Source organism: Scyliorhinus canicula, chromosome 18, assembly GCF_902713615.1.
Source record: "Scyliorhinus canicula chromosome 18, sScyCan1.1, whole genome shotgun sequence".
Lineage (NCBI taxonomy): Eukaryota > Metazoa > Chordata > Chondrichthyes > Carcharhiniformes > Scyliorhinidae > Scyliorhinus > Scyliorhinus canicula.
Window position 1 is genome coordinate 59,646,890 of NC_052163.1, and position 25,396 is coordinate 59,672,285.

At 42.3% G+C, this 25,396-nt stretch overlaps 1 protein-coding gene across 2 annotated transcripts in view; it reads left to right on the forward strand.

Moving 5' to 3' along the window:
• Window positions 1–16,127: 16,127 nt before the first annotated feature.
• Window positions 16,128–25,396, forward strand: part of LOC119952869 (myosin phosphatase Rho interacting protein) — a 626,433-nt gene continuing 617,164 nt past the window's right edge. For both annotated transcript variants that reach the window (XM_038776448.1, XM_038776447.1), the window contains exon 1: window positions 16,128–16,836. In XM_038776448.1, coding sequence (XP_038632376.1) covers window positions 16,711–16,836 — 126 coding nt within the window. In that variant the 5' untranslated portion in view covers window positions 16,128–16,710. The remainder of the gene's footprint in view (window positions 16,837–25,396) is intronic.

Sequence of the window (25,396 nt, forward strand, 5' to 3'; positions counted from 1 at the left end):
AAAACCAGCGCCCTTAATACCCATTTCAGCATTTGAGGAACCTTTTACACGGGTCCTAATTGATTGCATAGGACCGCTTTCTAAAACAAAAAGTGGGAATCAATATATTTTGACGATAATGGATACGTCTACTAGGTTTCCAGAGGCCACTCCAGTACGTAATATTACAGCTAAAAAGATTGTGGAGGAGTTAGTTAAATTCTTTACTAGATATGGACTACCCACAGAAATACAATCAGATCAAGGATCATATTTTACCTCCAGGTTATTCAAAGAAGTTATGGATAGCTTAGGAATAAAACAATTTAAACCAACTATGTACCATCCAGAATCGCAGGAAGCATTAGAAAGGTGGAATCAGACATTAAAGACAATGTTGAGGGCTTATTGTCAAGATTATCCAGAGGACTGGGATAAAGGAATTCCATTCGTACTGTTTGCAATTAGGGATGCACCTAATGAATCAACCAAATGTAGTACTTTTGAACTAATTTTTGGTCATGAGTTAAGAGGACCACTTAAATTGATTAAGGGAAAATTAGTGTGTGAGAAATTGGAAATTACATTATTGGATTACGTGTCAAATTTTAGGGAACAATGAAATAGACCAGGTGAATTGGCTAGACAACATTTGAAAGTTGCACAAAATGTGATGAAACGTGTCGCGGACAAGAAATCCAATGTTCGTAGTTTTGCCAGTGGAGATAAAGTTTTAGTGTTGTTACCAGTGGTAGGCGAGCCTTTAAAAGCTAGGTTTTGTGGACCTTATCAGATTGAAAGGAAATTAAGTGAGGTGAATTATGTGGTAAAAACACAGGATAGAAGGAAAACTCACCAAGTGTCTAATGTGAATATGCTTAAAAGGTACTTTGAAAGGAAAGGAGAGAAAAAGGAGGAGATTTTAATGATTCTAACTCAAAGTGACAAACCAAATCCAGATGCCTGTGAATTTGACATACCTCAAATTAAATTGGAAAACGAGGATGTTCTTAAAAATTGGGATAAGTTGTTGAGTTACCTTCCAAAGGAAAAACGGACTGACCTGAAGGAGTTATTGATATCACATGGGCAAGTTTGTGGAGATAAATTGGGAAGTACTAAAATGGCTATACATGATGTAGATGTGGAAAAGGCACATCTACATTAGACTTACATACAGACTTAACCCTTTAAAATTGGCACAGGTTAACAAAGAGATTGAGAGTATGCTTAAAAATGGCATAATTGAAGTGAGTTGCTGCCAATGGACCTCACCTATAGTGATGGTACCTAAACTAAATGATATCCAACGGTTGTGTGTGGACTATAGAAAGGTTAATGCAGTTACAAGAACGGACTCTTATCCTATCCCACGTTTGGCGGATTGCATTGAGAAAGTGGAACAATCAACTTTTATTTCCAAATTGGATTTACTTTTTTTAAAATAAATTTTAGAGTACCCAATTAATGTTTTTTTTAAAACTGAGGGGCAATTTAGCATGGCCAATTCACCTACTCTGCACATCTTTCGGGTTGTGGGGGCGAAACCCACGCAAACACGGGGAGAATGTGCAAACTCCACACGAACAGTGACCCAGAGCCGGGATCGAACCTGGGACCTCGGCGCCATGAGGCAACAGGGCTAATCCACTGCGCCACAGTGCTGCCCCAAATTGGATTTACTTAAAGGTTACTGGCAGGTACCTTTATCTGAAAGGGCGAAGGAGATTTCAGCTTTTGTGCCTCCAGATGGTATATATTAATTCACAGTTATGCCATTTAGCATGAAAAACGCATCAGCCACATTTCAACGGTTAACTAACAAAATCGTTTCAGGATTACCCAATTGTGCGGTATACATCGACGATCTAGTAATTTTCAGCCAGACATGGAAAAAACATTTAAAACATCTGATGGAGTTATTCGATCGACTTCAGGAGGCGGGTTTGATGATAAACCTATCCAAAAGTGAATTTGGAAAAGCCCAAGTCACTTTCCTTGGCCATACAATCGGACAGGGTCGAATGGTCACACGGGATGTGTAACCAACAGTTATTGAGGAGTTTCTGATACTGTGTACTCCCCATACCACAATCTATTAAAAGTTGTGGGTCAGGTGAACTCCATGATACACTTTGGGATTCCGTTCTTCTTCCAAATGAAATCCTTCTTGATTGATAGTCTCTTTGAACAAGAAGGTCTTTGCACAATCCATCCATTTCTCTACGCCTTGGCAGTTCTCTTTAAAGTCAGATCCTTTAGTTCAATCTGATCACAGAGTCCCTTGCAATTCTCCAATACAGGAGCATTGGTTATCACAGCTTTCAGGCAGTCAAATGCCTGTTGAAACTCCATTGAAATTTTCGACGTTTCTTCAGCATGTCCATCAGTGGAGTAATTGCGCTACAAAACTTTTGGACAAATGTTCAAATCCACTCATGCCAAGAAGTTGCATTATTTCCCTTCGTCTTGAGGGTATAGGAAACTCCTCAATGTTTCAGTAATAGCTATAATATCCCAGTCCCATGTACCGATCCATGCCCTGGGTTCATCTGCCTTGCCCGTTAGGCCCCTTGCATTGAAATAAATGCAGTTCAATCTATATCCACTTTTCTCCTTACTGACTTTTGTTTCTATCCTCTCTTTACTACCCTCTGACTTCCTACATTGGTTCCCATCTCCTGCCACATTAGATTAAACCCTCCCCCAACTGCGCTAGCAAACAACCCCCCCAGGACATTGGTTCCACTCCTGCTCAGGTGTAGATCGTCCGATTTGTAATGGTCCAAACTCTCCCAGAACCGGTTTCAATGTCCCAAAAATCTGAATCCCTCCCTCCTGCACCATCTCTCAAGTCATGCATTCATCCTGTCTATCCTGTCATTCCTACTCTGATGAACATGTGGCATTGGTAGCAATCCCAAGATTACTACCTTTGAGGTACTACTTTTTAGTGTAGCTCCTAACTCCCTCCATTCAGCATGTAGGACCTCATCCTGTTTTTTTTACCCATATCATTGGTGCCTATATGCACCATGATAGCTGACTGTTCACCCTTCCACTATAGCTCTACCACTCTTTTTTCTGCCCTCCTGCACAGCAGAGCCAGCCATGGTGCCATGAACTTGGCTATTGCTGCCTTCCCCTGATGAGCCATCTCCCTTAACAGTATCCAAAATGAATGGTGTACTTGTTTTGGAGGGAGATGACCACAGGGGACCCCTGCACTGCCTTGTTATTCTCCCTCTGCCTGTTGGTCACCCATTTTCTATCTCCCTCAGTGCTCTTTATCTGTGGTGTGACCAACTCGCTAAACATGCTATCCACTGCTTCCTCAGCATCCTGGATGCTCCAAAATGAGTCCATCCGCAGCTCCAGAGCCGTCAAGCGGTCTAACAGGAGCTGCAGCTGGACACAATTCTTGCACATGAATGAGCCAGGGACAGTGGACGTGTTCCTGAACTCCCACATCACACAAGAGGAGCATGACACGGTCTGGGATCTCCTGCCATGTCTTAATCTGAGGTTAATTTATACAACTAAAGTGCCAAAAAAAAAAAGATAAATGAAAAGAAAAGAAAAACTACTTACCAGTCACCACTACTTACCAGATAGATTCAGATTTAGCAGGTTCCCTCTTGGCCAATCTAATCACAGCCCTCCTGTGACATCACTCTTCAGTTTTTCCCCAGTCTGAACCTCAGATTCACCGTTTACCCACTTACCTTCCCAAGATGCCGTCGGTCGAACCACTCGCCTCTGCTCCACTCCTGAAATACCAGAAGAAAACAAAACGAAAGGGGAAAAGCACCTCCTCCCTCTCTGAATTCCCACCCTGCTCCAAATTACCAAGTTACAATTCTCACTCGGGCTCTTTCACTCATTCAGGCTGTCTCAACTTCACGTGCGCAAAGCTTATGAATGTGCGCTTTATGCCTCTCTCTTATTTGGCCAGTGTAGGTTTGTGAACTGAAGGTGATGGGTGAATAGCATTTGTTCAAGTTAGTTCCTCAAGTTTACAGAAGGTAGTCTGGAAGATCAGCCTGCAGAATTTGTAATACTCCTGTCTGAAAGTAACAAACGCATAGACGAGGATTTCATCAGAAAAAGAGCTAAGGCAGGGAAGAGTCGGGCAATGTTCAGAAAGTGCAAATAGGAGGCCTTACTTGGCGATGGTGAACATGTGGTGAAATCTCATCTCAGGATTAATCATGACACCAAGGTTGTGAGCTGTCCAATTCAGCCTTAGACAATTGCCAAGGAAAGAGGTGGAAGAAGGAATAGAATTACTGGTGGAGACAGAAGACAATGGCTTCAGTCCTCCCAAAATGTAATTGGAAGAAATTTCTGATCATCCAGTAGAGACATAATATTGTGGGAGCAGGAAGACAAAGCATTGATGACAATCTTTTGGCTATGATTAGAAAGGTAAGAATGGAACCAGTTGAGTGCATTCCCATCCAGCTGGCCAATTTAACACATTAACGATAGGGTGTTTTGCGGGCGGCACAGTGGCACAGTGGTTAATACTGTTGCCTCACGGCGCCGAGGTTCCAGGTTCGATCCCGATGCCTGGAGTTTGCACATTCTCCCGGTGTCTGCATGGGTCTCACCCCCGTAACCCAAAAGCTGTGCAGGGTAGGTGTATTGGCCATGCGAAATTGCCCCTTAATTGGAAAAGAATAATAATTGGATATGCTAAATTTAAAAAAATCAATAGGGTGTTTTGCACAAACAAAATTGTGCATTTGGGGAAATCCCAATGTGATCATAAGTGCCCATCTCCCAACAAAAAGAGAAAATCATTGTCAAAACTGAATCAATACTAATTGACCATAAAGTAAATATACTGTAACTTAAATTACAAATGTCAGACAAGGTTGAAAGAAACAATCAATGTGTCTGTCTACCAAGCAATAAGTAACAATGAGACTATAACTGGGAGGATCCACACAGTCACCTGTACCATATCGACAACCATATAATTGCATTACCACTAAGGCTGTATTTCCTTCTTTGAAACATTGCCCAACTATACTCCTAACTCAGCATATCTTCTGCTGAAGCTCTCAGATATGTCTTTGTTATCCCCCCCCCCCCCCCCCTCCCACCACCTTCATTTTTTTTTCACACGTGCTGACTGAAAGGGGCAAACTGATGTTCAGCCTGTGTGGGAATATCCTGATTGCAGAATGGCCATGCAACTTAGAGACTGTATTGCCGATCATCCCTGTTCTCACTGACCTACAGTGGCTCCTGCTTAAGTAATGCCTCAATTTGTATGTCTTCAGCTGTCTAGACAAAGCTCTGGAGTTCCCTTCCTGAACTTCTCTGTCTTGCTTCCCTTGTTTCCTCCTTTTAAGACACTCCTTAAATACTACCTCTTTGACCAAGTCTTTGGTGACAGTCTCTTTTGCTCAGCACCTACCCTGAAGACAACATGCTGTGCTCCGAAAGCTTTTGTCAGTGTGTATGAATAGTCTAACTCAGTGGTGGACAACCTGTGGTAAAGACCACACGGAAGCGATAATTGTAAGAAAACTCAATAACTTGTAGTAAAATATTCGGCGCGCTTTAAACATATTTAACCTTATTCACGGGGCCATGAACATGACTGATTTCAATCTTGCGGCCCACCGAGATGAAGGAGGGGCACTCATGCAGCCCACTCACTCGCTAAGGTTGCCCATCACTGGTCTAACTGTAATGATATTTCCTCATCAAATTACAAGCAGCGTCGTAGAAGATGCTAGTTATATGATGTAATATCCCCTATGCATGCAATGTCATATCGTGCTTTATTATGCTCCTGTGAATGTGAAGGATCTTGGTACATTTTATTTTGTTACAGATACTGGCAAGAATGTTTTCCCCCCAACATGGCAGATTTTCTGATGGCAAGGCAAGTCACCATTGGTTCCTTAGCAGCATGGCCAGCGAGCAACACAAATGGTCATTGACTTAATGGGACCGGAATATTCCGCCAGCAGCCGATAGCAAGCTCCTTTCTTTGATGGTGCGGGGGGGGGGGGGGGGGCTGAAAAATCCCAACCACTATATATAAATAAATACTGTACTAGTTATTTTTATTTTCTTCACCCTTGTAGTATGCTCTTCCTCCACTGGATGGTGATACTGTTTTAACAGCACTGCAACACTCTCCATAGGGTCAAATGAAGCAATTTAACAACCATCTCATTATAAATGCTGACAAAGTGGCACCTAGGTGTTGCTTGCTTGGAATGTGGTGAGGAAAGACTATTCCAGGTAAACTATTCACACACGAGCAAAGGCTTTCGGGACACAGCATGTTGTCCCCAGGATAGCTGCTGTATAAAAAAGGCTGTCACAAACTGCAATGTGAGTTTACAAAGAAAGCTTGATTTCCCGTTATTTAAATTAAATATGGGGCCCCACCTGCAATGTAGAAAAGAGTAAGAGAATGGTGAGAGATATCAAGTGTCGTTGTTGGATGGTGGCAAACATGGATTTTAAAAGGTTCTAAAACGCAGGAAGGAAAACAGAGAGTGCCTGGAAATCAGAGGTGACAACAAGCATCTATCTCCTATCATTAAATGTATGGTCTGGAAAAAATACATTGGCTATGTTTAAAGTGCATTCCTGAATCTCTACATCAGGGTCTTGGGCATTTTTTCATAGACTAGAATTGAAAGGAACCTTCATTACTACTGCAGGAACAGTGGGCCTGCTGAAGGTGTTCTACCTCTTTTTAAAACACGTTCCTAACAATAATCCTGGTATTGCCAGTGGTAGATTCAGAAATTATATCATCCAGGAAGATTACACAGAATGATTAGAATATACTGCTCAGAAATAGCCCATTCGCCCTGTACTGGTGCTTACATCCAAGTGAGTCTCCATTCCACCTGCCTCATCCCAACATCTCCACCTTTCAGCTTATTTGTCCATCTCCCATTCTTTCATGTACACATCAAGTTTCCTTTCAAAAGCATCTAAGTCTCAATCACTTCCTGTGGTAGTGCATTCCACTTCCTGAGTAAATAATTTTTTCTTTATTACCCTATTGGATTTTGTGGTAACCTGACCACAAAATCTTGGAATCATAGAATCTACAGTGCAGAAGGAGGCCATTCAGCCCATCGAGTCGGCACTCGCCCTTGGAAAGAGCACCCTACTTAAGCCAATAACTCCTATCTCTATAACCCAGTAACCCCACCTAATCCTTTTGGACATTAAAGGCAATTTAGCGCAGCCAATCCATCTAACCTACACATTTGGACTGTGGGAGGAAACCGGAGCATCCAAAGGAAACCCACGCAGAAGCAAGGAGAACGTGCAGACTCCGCACAGACAGTGATCCAAGCCGGGAATCAAACCTGGGACCCTGGAGCTGTGATGCAATAGTGCTAACCACTGGGCTACCGTGCTGCCTAGGTGGTCAAAACATACAAGTTAATCAACTTTAATATATAAAAATAACGAAGTTTAAAATGCAGTTTGGACTCAAAACCGGGAACAACTTTGAACTAACAGTAACACAATAGAATTATAACTATCTATAGTTAAATATGAATGTGCACAGCTACCAACTGATGACATCACAGCACTTACTGATGACATCAATAATGGGTTTAAATAAGATGCATTAATAGTAACACTTTATAACACTTCTCCCCTATATAAATATAACTCATAAGGAAGTTATCATGAAGGAAGGTGAATTTATTTACATACTTACAATTACAGGCTTGGTACAGCATCTCACTCCCAGTGCAGCCCTTGCTGGGAGGATAGATCAGATCGGGCCCTGCTTTGGGCCTACTTTTATTCCCTGCTTTAATGAGCCCCAGATGGTTGGCCTCTAGCTTCCTACCTAGAGAGCTGTATTTCATGAGTCAATGATCGTACACCCATGGTCCTCGTGGAGGGGTTATAATATCCCCCCCCACTTAAATTTTAATCACCTTTAAAGACTGAAAAACAATGAAACGAATGCCTTAATTATACGTCAGTCTTTCAGGAGCTTTGCGACTACACTGTGATCGACTCTGCTTGACTGAGCTCAATTAAACCTGTGGCCGCAGGAGTAGGTTGAGTATCTGTTCATGAGTGTCCCTCTCCTGAAGTAGAGTCCATTAGCAGTCCTGATACAACAGGAACCACTTGTTGAATTTACATAACTGCATTTGCTCCTATTGTGTTATCTCGAACCTTTGCTGCCTCTAAGTCATGGTGTAGATGAATATGATCTTGGTGTCTGTAAACAAATCTTCCATTGTACAAATTTGCTACCAAAGATGCTGGACCGCTTCGGTTAAGAATAACCCCAGGTAACCAACTCTTGTTACTGCCAAAATTATTTCTTCTTTAAAAATAAATTTGGAGTACCCAATGATTTTTTTCCAACTAAGGGGCAATTTAACATGGTCAATCCACCTAACCTGCACATCTTTGGATTGTGGGGGTGAAACCCACGCAGACATGGGGAGAATGTGCAAACTACACAAGGACCGGGATTAATGCCAAAACTCCTGATCCAGACACAATCATTCAGGTTAAAACATCTCTCCTTAGCATAATAATCATGTCTCTCCTTCTGCTTTTCTTGTCTCCTTCTCGCTTTTGCTTTGACATCTTGATGTAGGAGATCAAGGTGAGACTTCGGTCTTCTATCCATTAATAATTCAGTTGGTGTCAGTCCCGTGGTTGTTGGTGGTGTGAGACAATATTGAAATAAGAACCTCGAGGGCTTGGTTCCTAAAGTAGCATCTGCCATCCTTTTCTATCCTTCCTTTAATGTCTGAACAGCTCACTTTGCCAAACTATTTGAAGCTGGATGAAAAGGCATGGTATGCACATGGCATATTCCATTAATTACATAAACTCTTGGAACAACTCACTCATAAATGTTGTACCATTATCATAAACTAGAGAATCCAGCAACCCATGAGTTGCAAAGACTTGGCGTAGCTTCTCTATGGTACTGGGAGCTGTAATTTACTCATGATGTACACTTCTAACTACTTAGAATATGCAGCCACGATGACTAAAAACCCATGAAAGGACCTATAAAATCCACATGAATTCTTAACCAAGGATGTAATGATGCTACTTCTGGTTAGATTGACATTGCAGAACAGGATTTCGCTTTGTTCTCCAAATCCTGATCCATATTAGGCCACCAAATATACAATTTGGCTGGACTCTTCATTTGAGAGGCACCTGGATGACCTCATGAATTTCATACGTTAATTGCGACCAACCTGGGGGTGGAACAATTACTCTTGACCCCACAATATGCAACCATTTCATACACTTAACCCATCTTTGTGCCTCATATAAGGCTTCACCCCCCCCCCCCCCCCCCCACATCTTCCATGATAAATTGCCATCATTGCATCAGAAATCGATTGACTTTTGACAGAATAGGATCTCTATCCATCCACCCTTAATTTCTTTAGCACCCACTGGAGATTGGACAAGTCTTTCTCGTAAGATAATCATCTTGGGAGGACACAATACATGGGTTGGCAACTCTGGTAAAGTGAGACGACTTAATGTGTCTGCATTAGCATTGTCCTTCCCTGTCCTGTACACAATGCTGTACTGATACATTGACAATGTAAGTACCAGTGCTGTATTCTTGCTGAGGCTATTAGAGGAATACATTTTGATTCATTGAAAAGACTCATCAATGGCTTGTGATTGGTATATATGGTAAATGAATGACCATAGATCTACTGATGGAATCTTTTTAACCACAAAAACGATGGCCTGATCTTCTTTGTCCAACCGTAAATATCACTTTTCATCCTTTGTCAGTGTGAGATGCAAAACCAATGGGTTAATCTGACCCGTCCGCCATCACATGAGAAAGTACCACCCCCACACTGTAGGGTGAAGAATTGTACAACAGAATAAGTTCCCTGTCTGGATCGAAATGGAAGAACAGATTTGTTGATTGCAGCAGTGCTTTCACATCTTTGAAAGCCTTCTTCTATGCAGACTCCCACTTCCATTTGATTCCTTTGTGTAGGCATAGGTACAGCGGAGATAACTCTGTAGACAGGTCTGGCAAAAAATTTCCACAATAGTCAATCAAACCTACAAATGACCTGACCTCTAGCCAGAATTGTTGATAGGCTAGTTCATGTCCAGTTTTGAAAATGTCTAGTCTCCTGCAAGGGTTGAAAACTGATCTTGTACCCTCAGCAATGGGTAAGTGTCCAGCTTGGAAACTTGATCCCATTTGCCGAGAAAATGTGTTTCTATATATTCAATCCAGTTCTTGTTCTCTTCCACAAACTCACTGATAGACCCAACTATAGCGATGATGCCGCTAACTTGTCTTCCATCAGTAAACATAGCAAAACGTTGCGTTGAATGTGTTGAAACTCAATTGTTTTATTCTCCTTGCCAAAATGATGTGGTAACTTGACCACAGAAAAGTAGTTGAAAACACGTTATAAGTTCATCTTCTTTAATATATAAAAATAATGAAGTTTAAAATGCAGCATGGACTCAGAAATGGGAGCAACTGGCTAAACATCAAAATAATATTAACAGAATAGACTTAGAACTAATCGCAATATGAATATACACAGGTAACAACAGCAACAACTAATGAAGTTGCAGCACTTACTGATGGCATCAGCAATGGATTTTAATAAGAAGATGCATGATAATATCACTCTATGACAGATTTAATAGTTACTATCCTCTTTTCATGGTCTATAATATATATTATATCCCATTGATGGTCAAACGAATTGGTTGCGACCCTTTTTAAAATGAATCATTTTTGGGATACAGACGTTAGCAAATCTGGCATTTATTTCCGATCCCTAGCTGCCCTTCAGTATATAGTGGTGGCCCACCTTCTTCAACTGCTGCATGTCGTAAAGGAGCTTGCATAGTGCTGTTGAGTAAGGAGCTCCAGGATTTTAATTCAATGGCAATGAAGAAACAGCAATATATAACCAAATCAGAATGCTATGTAACTTGGAGGAGACCATGGCAGCAATGGTGTTCCCTGAACCTGGTGATTGTGTGGTCCATGAGATCTGGATGTTCCAGCAACATAATGCTATTTGCAATTATATATCCCCCATTGGTTAGTTTGGCCTGATCACATTTAATGAGTCTGTCTGTTCAGGAAGAGATATGTTTAGTACTGTTGCCTCCTTGGTGGGTACATCTAAAATGAGAATATCATGAGCCAGAAGAAGCAATTTCAGATGTACACAAATTCATAGATTTGAATTTTATATGTAGTCCATGGGGCTCCAAAGCAGCAGCTAAGTAATCTCTGGGTTCCTGTTGTAAAGTTTGCAGTAACAGTTAGTGTACCTCTCAGGTTGTAAGATCAATATTTGATCCATTTTAAACCTTCAGAAGGTTGTGTTTCGGGGTGTATAAAATAAGCAGTACATTCCTCCAAACAAGAGCTGAATAGCAGGGAAATCTATTTACTCCAAGTCATTAGAAAACATAAATTTTGGACTGATGCCCCTGGAGGATTATTAAGAATATTTGAGGAGATTCTCCATGGTTCCAGATTTCAAGCCATCTATCATCAGCTTTACTGAATTATGTGGACCACCAGCTGCTGACTTCCACTATTGTACATGAGTAAAAAATCTTCTCTGCTATGATAAAACTGATAGGTCAATGACAATGTATTTTGTTAGATAGGTTCAGAGGAGGGAACCTCCGGTATTTTAGATATATGCATGGCACCCCTTCTCCCCCACATGGAAAGCCTCTGAAAGCGCTGACTGAATGTTTTGTATTTTGCATGTGATTAACAGGAAGGTGATTAAACGGGTCAAGCAAGTCGATTCAGAATCAGGACTTGTGTTAAATGGTTTAATCTTTTGCATAATGGTGGTCTGTTAACAGAGTGGTTAGCACTGTTGCTTCGCAGCACCAGGATCCCAGGTTCGATTCCTGCTTGTGCCACTGTCTGTGCCGAATGTGCATGTTCTCCCTTTGTCTGCGTGGGCTTCCTCCGGGCGCTCCGGTATCCTCCTAAAAGTCCCGAAAGACATGCTTGTGAGGTGAATTGGACATTCTGAATTCTCCCTCTGTGTACCTGAACAGCCACCAGAGTGTGGATACTAGGGGATTTTCACAGTAACTTAATTGCAGTGTTAATATAAGCCAACCTGTGACAAAAATAAAGATTACTATTATTAATGTTAGCCTAAAATGTGTTTTAATTACACTTACTTGGTAAAAGTGTATTTTTAAAATCCCAATTAAGAGATTGTAAGTTAAGAGGAAGCAAATGATATAGCAGGAGGCGATGTGGTGCAGTGGGTACTGTCCCTGCCTCTGCCTCTGAGCTAGACACTAAGGCTTCGAATCCCATTCCAAGACAGGCTGGTTCATAACGTCGTCAAACAGATTGAGTGTTGGGCGACACATGGTGCAGTGGTGAGCACTGGGACTACGGCGCTGAGGACCTGGGTTCGATCCCTGCCTCGGGTCACTATCTGTGTGGAGTTTGCACATTCCCTTCGTGCCTGCATGGATTACACCCCAATAATCCAAAGATGTGCAGGTTAAGTCGATTGGCCATGCTAAATTACCCCTTAAATTGGGAAATAAATAATAATTGGGTACTCTAAATTTATTTTTAAAAATAGCTAGACTGTACCTGGATAGGATGGCATTGATACAAGGTTTTCTTGTACACGGATCATTCTAAATCTATGAAGTGTTATTCCATTCTGTTTAATAGTGCCATTAACTTCCATCTGCTTTACTATTGGACAACTACGTGGATGAAAGCAGGGTCCATCTGAAAATTCTTTCATCCATGCTGGACTCTGACAAGTCTTCAGATGAAGCGACTCAGACAATGTGCGGGTCACATGAGACTCCCTACCTGTGGAATATGCTTCCAAAGAATTGGAATATCCAGGGCCACAGTGTTGCCATTTGTGCTGGATTCCAAGGATTTGATTTATTCTGGGGGCCTGCTGGAGTAAAGTTGCTGACAGCCACAATTCCAATTATTTTATGTTCTAGAACTGGTCCAATTTGTTACATATTTCAATGATTTGTTTTTGCTATTGAAACTCCGGTCTGTGAATAATGTTTTCAAACTATAAATCTGATGTGGGAGTGTGGCGTGAGGCTATATTTATCTAGTAGCAGTACCACAACGTTACATAGATGCACCGAAGAGGAAGTTAGGATAAAAAGATATGTAATGGGGGTCAGATGATAAGGGGTGAGACAAAGCTTGCGTAGAGCATTAACACTGTGCGGACACTGTTGGGCTTCATAATTTCTTTCCATGCTGTTAAATATTTTGTTATACTTTGTAATAATTGCTCATTTCAAGTCCATGACCTCCAAGGGTGAAGAAAACACAGATTTCAGATTGTACATGATGTCACTGAATTAGCAAAATAGGGCCAAAGCCCTGATACCATAATAGATGTGCAATCATCTGAGTATGCCTTTCAATTTAAAGTAAAGCACCATTTGGGATATTTAACTCTCTCAACCCAGCTGAAATGAGGTGGGGTTAAAATGGGGAATGTTGGACAAGGTCTCTTTCCCATTACGTTGCCATTGTTACAAGGAGCTTCCATTGAGATGCCAGAGGGTCCACCAAAGTCAAGCAGAAGCTTCAGTGTTCAAAGATGTACAAAGGACCCCCATGATATTTTAACTACTTATCCTGTGGAGAGTATGTCATTGATGCTCCTCTGCTCAATGAAAACTGGAGAAACAGCAAAAGGGGCCTGAAAGGTCATGGTAAAATGATCTTCATGAAGCCAGGAGCAGCAGGCATGTTTCATTGGGCTCCACAGGAATCATGTGGGCCACTGCTGCCCGGGGACAGCCTGGAGTTAGTGAATTGTTAGGATTCCCATTCGGGTAGCGCAGTCTGCAGCTTCAACATTGCACCCTCAGGCCTTGAGACTGAACCAAAGAAGTAGACTGGGTCTGCTGCTGGCATTCTCTTCCATCTATGGGGTCAGATGATAAGGGGTGAGGCAAGGCTTCCGTGGAGCATTAACAATGTACGAATGGCAGCACAGTGGCGTAGTGGTAGCACTGCATCTCACGTTGCCGAGGTCCCAGGTTCTATCCCGGCTCTGGGTCACTGTCTGTGTGGAGTTTGCACATTCTCCCCGTGTTTCTCCTTCACAACCCAAAGATGTGCAAGGTAGGTGGATTGAACATGCTAAATTGCCCCTTAATTGGAAAAAATGGATAGGTATTCTAAATTTTTTTTTTTTTAAAACAATGTACGGACTTTTATCTGCAAATCCTTCCATTCTGGATGGATTCAAGAGAATGTTCAGATAACAGGACTCAGTCAGAGTGAGGTTCACATATTTCACATGAGACTCCTCAGGACAATGTTCTGTTACCAAGAGCAATGAACGACTGAAGTGCTGACGTTCTGATTCTAGGGTTTCGCTTTATTCCAGGAGTTTGCTCTAACCACTGAAAAGATGCTGGTGACTACTCTTAGAAACCTGAGCACTCTGCTAGTCGGTTGACCAGTCGTCAAAATTCACCCTTAGCAGATGCAGCACGGCAGCATAGTGGTTAGCACTGTTGCTTCACAGCAGCAGGGACCGGGGCTCGATTCCCGGCTTGGTTCACTGTCTGTGCGGAGTCTGTATATTCTTCCCATGTCTGCGTTAGTTTCTTTCGGATGCTTCGGTTTCCTCCCACAAGTCCCAAATGACTGTTAGGCGAATTGGACATTGTGACTTCACCCTCAGTGTACCTGAACAGGCACTGGAGTGCGGCGACTCGGGGATTTTCACAGTAACTTCATTGCAGTGATAATGTAAGCCTACCTATGACACTAATAAAGATTATTAAGATTATTATTTTAAAAAAATTCACCCTTTCACTTGTAACATTTATGAAATGAAAAAAAAAACTACATTATTCAAAAACAACACTTGCCAATGGAAGAACATCTCCTAAAAACCCTTTAGCACTGATATTCTACAATATTTTGATTAAAGTTGACATAATGGAGACAACAATAAAAGTTGAGCAATAAGATCAATATGAGTTTAAGAGGCATCTTGATGAATTGGATAAGAATAGAGGGATATGGACCCCGGAAGTGCAAAAAGGTTTGAGATAGGCATCATGACCGATGCAGGCTTGGAGGGCCGAAGGGCCTGTTCCTGTGCTGTACTGTTCTTTGTTCTTTGCGAAATAAGAGTCACAAATAATACAATAATTAATATGGAAACCTATGATAGAAAGGTCGAGAACCAGAGGCCACAGAGTTAAGGTAATTGGCAAAAGAAACAATGATAAAATGAGGAAGAGCTTTTTCATGAGGAAAAAGCCAGTGGTTAAGATCTGGAATTTTTTTTCCGTTCATGGCGCGTTGATGTTGCTGGCTGGGCCAGCATTTATTGCCCATCCCTAGTTGCCTTTGGGAGAGTAGTGCTGTGGGTCTGGAGTCACATGTAGGCTAGATCAAGTAAGGACGGTAGATTTCCTACCTAAAGGACATTAATGAACCAGACGGGTTTTTGGGATAATCGACAGTGTTTCATGGTCACCGTTGGACTTTGAATTCCAGATTTTTATTATATGAACTAGCACTGGTGTATAGGGACAGTGCTGTGTCTATGGGCTGACATTGAATATACGGCTAGCACTGTGTGAATGGACTATCACTGTAATATGTCTTGTGCTGTGTCTATGGATTGCCACCGAATATATACAGTGCCTATGGGTTGCCACTGTATATCTGCGCAATGCTGTGCCTATTGTTTGTCACAATATATCTGTGATGTGGAGATGCCGGCGTTGGACTGGGGTGAGCACAGTAAGAAGTCTTACAACACCAGGTTAAAGTCCAACAGGTTTGTTTCAAACACGAGCTTTCGGAGCACGGCTCCTTCTTCAGGTGAATGGAAAGGCTTGTACAATACAACTGTACAATATATCTGTACAGTGCTGTGCCTTTCGACTGGCACTATATATCTGTCCAGCGCTGTGCCCAAGAGTTGGCACTGTATATCCATATAGCGCGGTGCCTGTGGGCTGGCACTGCACAGATGTCCTTGTTGCGTGCCCATGGGTTGTCGCTGCACTGTCGCACGTCGCCTGTTGGCGGCGCTGTCTGCAGCCATTGATAAAAGCGGGCGAGCGGCGCGCGACCCGGGCAGAGCAAGCGATCGCTGGAACGTTCGGCATCGTTACCGGGGGAACCGAGCTCCGGGGAGCCAATCCTCCCGGCCCACCCTCCCCTCCCCTTTCTCTCCTCCCGCCTCGGGTCCCCTCCATCGCCATCTTCTCCGCCCCCCTCCCCCCGCACCAACCGTCACCGCGCCTCCGGGCCCAGCGCGGTCATGGAGTGAAAAAACCGTCCGGGGATAAAAGGCGAAGTGGGGAAGCCGCCGGCAGCAGCCAGCCAGTCAGCCCGAGTACGGGGCCTCGGGGGAGCCGCTTTGAAACCCAAAGCCAGGCTGGTGTCGGTGGTCCGGGGCTGGGTGTGAGAGAGAGAGAGAGAGAGAGGAACCGGCGATGAAGAGGCGGATTTAATCGGGGTGAAGAAGATCCGGTCTGTTTTCGGCGGAGCTGCGGACATCGGAGTCCGGACCCCCCCCCCCCCCCCCCATTTATTACTGAGCGGTTTATTTAAAATATACATTAATTAATCGGCGTTTTAACTCCGCGGCAGAGGAGGGGGGGAGGAGTGTTTGTTATTTTCTTTCCCCCCCCGCCACCCCTTTCAACGCGATGTTGGCCGGGACCAAGGATAATCCGTGCCGCAAATTCCAGGCGAATATCTTCAACAAGAGCAAATGTCAGAATTGCTTCAAACCCCGGGAGGTGCATTTGCTGACGGACGAGGACTTGAACCAGGTGAGAAGGGAGGGCGGGGGGTCCTTTGGTACATCAAAGGAGCAATGGGCATTTCCAGTTTTCACCTACAGTCTCTCTCTCTCTCTATCCCTCTTCCCCCCCCCCCATATTGTCAGGATTATTTGGAGCGGGGTCACGAACCGAGGCAAGATGCAAGCTCCAGTCTGCAGTATTACTTATTGCTGTCACCATCGCCTGTATCCCCCCCCCCCCCCCCCCCAATCGCCAAACCTCTTCTCCCTCTAAGTAACGCAAGTGCCTCGGATCATGCCACCCGTTCTGCGCGTGGCTTAACCTGGGCCCTGAAGGGGGAAAAAATTGTCCCAAGAAAGATTGTGAGTTTAATGACAAAATGATCTCAACTCCTGTTCTCGTCTCTTGCCCCGCTCCACTCTTCCCCCGCTCCACTCTTCCCCAAGCTTGCCCAGATATTTATGCCTGTTTCCTGCTTTTCAGTAGTTTTTTCGATTCTGAAAGAAGGGCAGTTTCAAACTCCTTTCAAACTTTGTTTTGTTTGTCCCCTCTCCCCAATCTAATTTATTTTGCTGTATACATTTGAAATTTATACACTTTTATTTTAGCTGCGTTTTGTTTGATAAAACTTTAGTTTGGTTTTGAATTTTAACTTTTTAAACTCCTTTTGCACCCCCCCCCCCCATCCAATTGAAAAATGCCTTTATTTGTAAGGAGGTTTGTGAAAATGATGGTTATTGTTGCTAGGTGATTGCATAATCAAATGTTCAAAGGTATCAGAGTCCACTGATAGACCATCCTTGAAATTTGTAGAGCATACAGTAAAATATGAAGTTGATGATATATCTAGTCTAAATTACCACAAATAATTGCCATGTGAGTCCCTTCCCTCAGTCCCTCCACCCATGGAGAAAAATAAGTAGTTTTTAATGAACATTTCATGAGTTTATTTAGGGTCAGCATTAAAATGAGATTTGCAATATTTATATGAAACTAAATGTTTTCTCCAAAGTATATTACCTTTCCTTGAGTAGCTGTAGCAAACTGGCGTGTATTGCTTTGCTATGCCATATTGTTACTTTCACCTTGAAAGGTGGAGAAAATGTCTGAAATTTATAGTGTAAAATTGCTTGGGGATAAACAAGTATCAGTCCTTTCTGCGCTGGTGTGTTATTGGGCATTTTCTCCTATTTCAGAAGCCTCTATACTATAAAGTCAAGAATACGCTAATGGCGTTGTGATGTGTTACGGGCTGTCTTTTTAAAAAAAAAGTCCTGATAAATATTTGAAATAATGGTTACCTAGCAAACAGTTGAAATATTTTTTAATGACTGTAAATCCTCCTGACCTTACAAAGGACAACATTCTTGTTTAATGCTTTAATGCAACAGTGAAAATATTTATCGAACTAATCTTCAGAATTTGAGACTGATCTCTTCTTGAAAAATGTAAAAAGGACAATGCATTTAGTATGCAATGGAGTTACTGTCAAGAATGTAAGTATTAAAACCGTGATTGTTCTTGCTATCACAACAAAAACAGAAGATGTTGGACAATCTCTGGTCTGACAGCATCTGTGGAGAGAGAACAGAGCTAGCGTTTTGAGTTTGGATGAGATGCCTCTTTGTCAAAGCATATATCTCTTTCTCATTTTGAGATGAATTCTTGTACTGATAATTCCAATTTGCAGTAATCAGAATGAATTTGAACTTGACAAAGCACTAACTGAAATTGAACATTGTGGTGTACTGAACTTTGATACCTTCCATTTCCAAAGTGAAGAACCAGTAACGTTTTTGTTGAAATATTTAATGCAATTCAATATTTTGCTACAGACGTGATTGTTTTGGCCTCATCAAAAGCTAGTGATAAATTGGAGACGAGTGTTATGAAAACCTCTTCACCTCTGATAGCCACTAAAACTAAATTGTTGTTTTTGTTAAATATCATTGTTTATTAAATTCCATTGTTTCCTTATTTTAATTTGAATTCTTTATTGCTGTCAGTCTGTACTTGCATTTTTCAGTGATTAGCACTTGTGATTATTTTTAAAATGGAGGGTAACTGGCAGGAGAACGGGTGTATTGTATGACATGGTGACCAATTGGATTATTGACTTTAGTTTTGCCATAATTTTGAAATTTACTCTGCTTAACTATTTTCCAAATTTGCTATTCAATGACCATTAATATGTAGGTCTTGATTATGTTTAACATCGGGAAATTGTGTTTACACTGTGATACAGGATATTGTAATGTATGCTGAGATATTATGTTATATTTGTGTTGTGCCAAACTAGGAATGGTGTGGCATAGTGGAGATTTTCTTTAGAAGTTGAAAATTGGTTAAATGGATGTTTTAAAGTTTAATGCTGTTGTGGACTTGGCTGTGGGGAGAGTGGAAATGCAAGTTGTTGAAGTGTATGTTTGAATTATTTGAAATAAATTTTTATATTTGGGCTAAAATGCTAACATTTAATGGCTCTGATGTATGTGACAGTAGCATATGTGCAACATCTTTTCTATTTGAAAAGAAAGACTTGCGCGTATATACAGTGCTCTTCATGACTGCTAGATGCCCCAAAGAACTTTACAGCCAATTTAAATACTTCAAAGTGAAGCCCGTGTAGTAATGTAGGAATGCTGTAATGTCTGGTAGGCTACTTTTCTTTGTACTTGAGTCCCCCTCTCTCGCTCTCGCTCTCGCGCTCTCTCTCTCTCTCTCTCTCTCTCTCTCTCTCTCTCTCTCTCTCTCTCTCTCTCTCTCTCCCCACCCACCCACAGTTGTGGTTAAATCCTTACCCCCCTTTCTGCCTTTCTGTAGGAATCCATAATTATTATAATAATCTTTATTAGTGTAACAAGTAGACTTGCATTGACACTGCAATCAAATTACTGTGAAAAGCTTCTATACACCATACTCCGGCACCTGTTCGGGTACACTGAGGGAGAATTCAGAATGTCTAATTCACCTGACAAGCACGTCTTTTGGGAATTGTGGAAGGGAACCAGAGAACCCGGAGGAAACCCATATGCAGACACTGGGAGAGCGTGATGACTATTTGTTGTCACCAAATGAACACTGTTTGCTATCACTTGGCTTCTTTTTTTGACTTGTGGTTTCTGCAACTCTTTCTCCAAATATGTGTCCAATTCCCCTTTGAAAAGTTGCTGTTGAATCAATATTCATCCTTTCACCCATATCCAATGCCCAATAATCTCCAACTGCAAAAGTGTGTAAATCTGTGCAATTTATTTTCCTTGTAGCATTTTGTGTGGCCCGTGAATCATTCCTTTATTGTTTCCAGCATTTTTCACTGTTTATAAATCAGTATCAGTGCAATAACATGGGCCATCAAAGTTGCACCTTGTACAAGGCAGAGCAAGAGGTTAACCTAGGCACCCCATTCACTCACTCCTCCACCCATCGTCTGCCCCACCTGTGACAGGGACTGTGGGTTGTGCATTGGATTCCTCAGTCACCCAAGAGCTAATTTTTGATGTGGAAGCAAGTCATCCTCAACTTGGGGATTGCTTAAAGAAGACATCAAACTAAGATGATAAAATGGTGAGGAATTGGAAAGCAGGAATCTCCTAAACTCCCAACAGATGGCAGGTCTCGAGAACTATAAGAATGAGTAAAGGGGAGCAGATGCTCAAATTGACATTCTCCCAAGAGCCACAGGGACAGCAGTGAAAAATGCTCCAAAAATCTAACTAAGGTTTATGGACGAATATTAGAGAAGACCAAGAGAAATGGGTGTCAGTTAGCACTATAATCTAGAATACAGTACAAAATGTCAAACAGGAGGAAGCCAACAATAGCAACTGTATCCTACAATATAGTCGGATAGGGTAGGGTCTAAGGTGATCCTAATAACATTAATGTCATCCAGGATCAAGCACAATTTCTTAGATCATGGGAAAACTGGAAATGTGAGAACTGTCAGCACTGTTACAGCAACAAACATTGGGCTTTTCCCAGATACTGTTCACTCAATGTTAGTTCACCTACAATATAATATTTTAAGTTGACTTTCCTGCAAATCATTACCAGGTGTTACCTTGGAAGTTAAGATATTTTATTGTCAGAAACTTTTCCCTCACTTTCATCTTTTGCAGAGTCCAGATGAGCTCCCGATGCCCATTTATAAATCTAACTGAAACCAGTTTGTGTTTTTGACGGAAGAAATCTGGGGATCTTAGAAGTATTTGAAAAAAAGCAACATCTTTAATATCGCACTATAGTTTATTGTTTGTGTTGTGCAAGACTTTTTTTTAGTTTGAGCATTCATAAAGCTTTGCATTTGAGCTTCTCCAATATATGGAAAAATCATAGAATTTACAGTGCAGAAGAATCCGCACCGGCCCTTGGACCCGACCTAATCCCAAACTTCTACCCTATCCCCACACCTCCACCCTATCCCTGGTCCGAGTTGTGTATATACACCCAATGTTTTATGTTGATAATCTTTTGACTGATGTTTGCGAAGGATGAAAAACAGCCAGCATTCCACTACAGCTCTCTACTCTTCCTGCTCCCCTTGTTCCTTGATAAAATGTATCTGTTTTGCCCATAAATAGAAAATCCAGATAAGGGAACTATTTATTAGAAAACCATTTTACACAAACCAGAAAAGTAATGGCAGAATTAAATTGCACAGCATTGCTGTTATCAATGCGTTGCCATACTTTTTTTGATTTATGGTCATGGTTAAGCCATGAAATTGCTATGCTGGTTGTGTACTCTGCCATTTCTTTGTATTTAGTCACATTATAGTGGTTGAAAAAAGGCTACTAGATAGTGATGTCTCGGCTGTTGTAGAGCTGTGGCTCAGTTGGTATCGCCCCTCTGTGTCAGAGCATTGTTGGTTCAAATGCCATTCCAGAGACTTGAACACAACCTAGGCTGACACTCCAGTGCAGTACAGGAGTATGACACTTTTGAAGCAGTTGTCTTTTAAATGAAATGCAGCATAAAACTGAGGCCTTTACTGCTGCTACAAGGGGACATTAAAGAGCCTGTTGTAGCTTTTCAAAGAAGTCTCCTTGGTGTCCTGATAATTCTAAGAGGACTAGACAGAGTAATGCAGGAAGGATGTTCCTGATGGTGGGCGTGTCCAGAACCAGGGGTCACAGTCTGAGGATATGTGGGTGGACCATTTAAGACAGAGAGGAGAATTTGTTTCACCCTGAGAGACTGGTTAGCCTGTGGAATTCATTACCACAGGAAGTAGTTGAGGCCAAAACGTTGCATGTACTCAAGAAGTGGTTAGATAGAGCACTTGGAGTGAAGGGAATCAAAGGATATGGTGGGAAAGTGGGATTAGGTTGTTTAGTTGGATGATCAGCCATGATCATAATGAATGGCGGAGCAGGCTCGAAGGACTGGCTGGCCTCTTCCTGCTCCTATTTTCTATGTTTCTATGTTCTGGCTGATAATTATCTGACCACCAACATAACTGAAGCAGGTTGTTTGGTCATTATCACTTTTGTGGGTTCTTGTGCATAAAATTACTGCTGAGTGACTTGCATCACAGCAGTGGCCACACTTAGTTTATTACCTGTAAAGTGCTTGAGGATGTCCTGAGGTTTTGAGAAGTGCTAAATAAATGCAACTAAATCGTACAGTGATGAATTACTACATTGGATAACTTTGCAATGACAGTTTTCTTTTTTGGAAGCTTGGTTCATTGCTACCCCTTTTACTCTGAATCAGAAGTTCACGGGACCAAACCTTGCTCTAAGGCTTCATTTCTCGATCCAGGCTGGTAGTTAATGCAGTATCCTCTTTCAGATGAGGTTGAACCGTTGACTTTAGAATCAAAGAATTTTAGAGCACCGAAAGATCCCCCTCGGCCCATTGTGCCATCAATTTATTCCAATCCCATTTTCCAGCACTTTGGTCCGTAGCCTTGTCTGCTGTGGTGTTTCAAGTGCTCATCTTGATGCTGCTTAAATGTTGAGGGTTCCTGCCTCGACCACCCTTTCATGTAGTGAGTTCCAGATACCCACCACCCCAGGGTGAAAAAAGCTTTTCCTTAATAAGGTATAAGGATAAGGTTTCCCACGGCAGGCTATTGCAGAAAGTACGGAAGTATGGGTTTGAAGGTGATTTAGTGGTTTGGATCAGTAATTGGCTAGCTGAAAGAAGACAGAGGGTGGTGGTTGATGGCAAATGTTCATCCTGGAGTTCAGTTACTAGTGGTGTACCGCAAGGATCTGTTTTGGGGCCGCTGCTGTTTGTCATTTTTATAAATGACCTGGAAGAGGGTGTAGAAGGATGGGTTAGTAAATTTGCAGATGACACGAAGGTCGGTGGAGTTGTGGATAGTGCTGAAGGATGTTATAGGTTACAGAGGGACATAGATAAGCTGCAGAGCTGGGCTGAGAGGTGGCAGATGGAGTTTAATGCGGAAAAGTGTGAGGTGGTTCACTTTGGAAGAAGTAACAGGAATGCAGAGTACTGGGCTAATGGCAAGAATCTTGGTAGTGTAGATGAACAGAGGGATCTCGGCATCCAGGTACACAAATCCCTGAAAGTTGCCACCCAGGTTAATAGGGCTGTTAAGAAGGCATATGGTGTGCTAGCCTTCATCAGTAGGGGGATTGAGTTTCGGAGCCGCGAGGTCATGCTGTAGCTGTACATAACTCTGGTGCGGCTGCTCCTGGAGTACTGCGTGCAGTTCTGGTCACCGCATTATAGGAAGGATGTGGAAGCTTTGGAAAGGGTTTAGAGGAGATTTACTAGGATTTTGCCTGGTATGGAGGGTAGGTCTTACGAGGAAAGGCTCAGGGACTTGAAGTTGTTTTTGTTAGAGAGAAGAAGGCTGAGAGGTGACTTAATAGAGACATATAAGATAGTCAGAGGGTTAGATAGGGTGGACAGTGAGAGTCTTTTTCCTCGGATGGGGATGACCAACACGAGGGGACACAGCTTTAAATTGAGGGGTGGTAGATATAGGACAGATATCAGAGGCAGTTTCTTTTCTCAGAGTAGTAGGGGTGTGGAACGCCCTGCCTGCAACAGTAGTAGACTCGCCAACTTTAAGGGCATTTAAGTGGTCACTGGATAGACATATGGATGAAAATGGAATAGTGTAGGTCAGATAGGCTTCAGATGGTTTCACAGGTTGGCGCAACATCGAGGGCCGAAGGGCCCGTACTGCGCTGTAATATTCTATGTTAAATCCCCTCAATCTCCTGCAGCATAGTGGTTAACATTGTTGCTTCACAGCACCAGGGTCCGAGTTCAATTCCCGCTTGGGTCACTGTCTGTGCGGAGTCTGCACGTTCTCCCTGTAACTGCGTGGGTTTCCTTCGGATGCTCCTATTTCCTCTCAAGTCCCGAAAGGCGTGGTTGTTCGGTGAATTGGACATTCTGAATTCTCCCTCTAGTGCAGCCGAACAGGTGCTGGAGTGTGGCGACTGAAGGATTTTCACAGTAACTTAATTGCAGTGTTAATGTAAGCCTACCAGTGACACTAATACAGATTGTTATTATAAATCTTTGCCCCCGGGTTGTTGACCCTCTACTGAGGGGAATCGCTTCTTCCAATCTACCCTATCTGTCCTTCATAACTTTGTTCACAAAATTCTCCCCTTTCAACAAGAGCAAAGAAATTCTTTCTTTGTCTCACCAATGATTAGTTTCATCAGCATCACTAAAGGCAGGTGAACTGGTTGTTTATAGAACCTTACTGTTCATTTGTTGCAAGTTGAGTTTGCCAATGTTGGATAATTGTTTGCTGTGAAGCACTTTGAGAGGTGTGAGAACATGAAAGGTGCAGCTTTGTTTCCTGTCCCACATTGTGTCATTTGTAATATCCTTTCTGGCATTCAGAATTTGTACCATGTTAATGCATTTGCCAGTCCTTTTTTTTTTTGTTATATCTTTTTGGGAAATTAAACTGGACTCCCAATTTTCCCCGAGGGATGGATGTATTCTGTATCTTTTTGAGTAAGCAGAATTTATTGCTGAGCTAAACACAGTTGCTGTATCTTTTAGCTCCTCGCAATTCCTACAACTGAGTTAATATTTACTAGTTAGGGAATTCAAACTATTATTTCCAAGCCAAATATAATTTAGCTTTTTAGTGGATTTTCATTTTGAAGCGCAAATCTATATTATCATCTTTTTTGGCAGCTTTTAGAATGATCTTCGGCGATCACTTGCTAACGAATATGATTGTCCGCCTAGGCAATTCCTTGCTTTTGGTCATGGGTTCTGTGGGTCCTTGCGTGGTTGATGAGCCCAATCCTAGAGCCACATCTTCGATCGCACATTGGCAGGTGTTTCTGGGAGGTAGGATTGGTTCTTGCCCTCTAAAGTGCTGGTATTCATTTCACAGGCTTCTTTTCCGGGCCATCTCTTGCCATTGGGTGTCCTCGAAGAATTGTGTCCCTTCAGCCAGGTGGTTCCTCCAAATATGTTGCGTCTGGGCAAGGGTCTTTTAGGGGTTGACGTCTGTTTCATTTGAGGTTGTTTTTCAATCGTTTCATTTGCCCTCCTGTTTGGAAGCCTTCCTTGAGCTGGGCGAAGCAGATTTGCGTTGGCAGTAGGGACTCTGACATCCTAAACACATGGC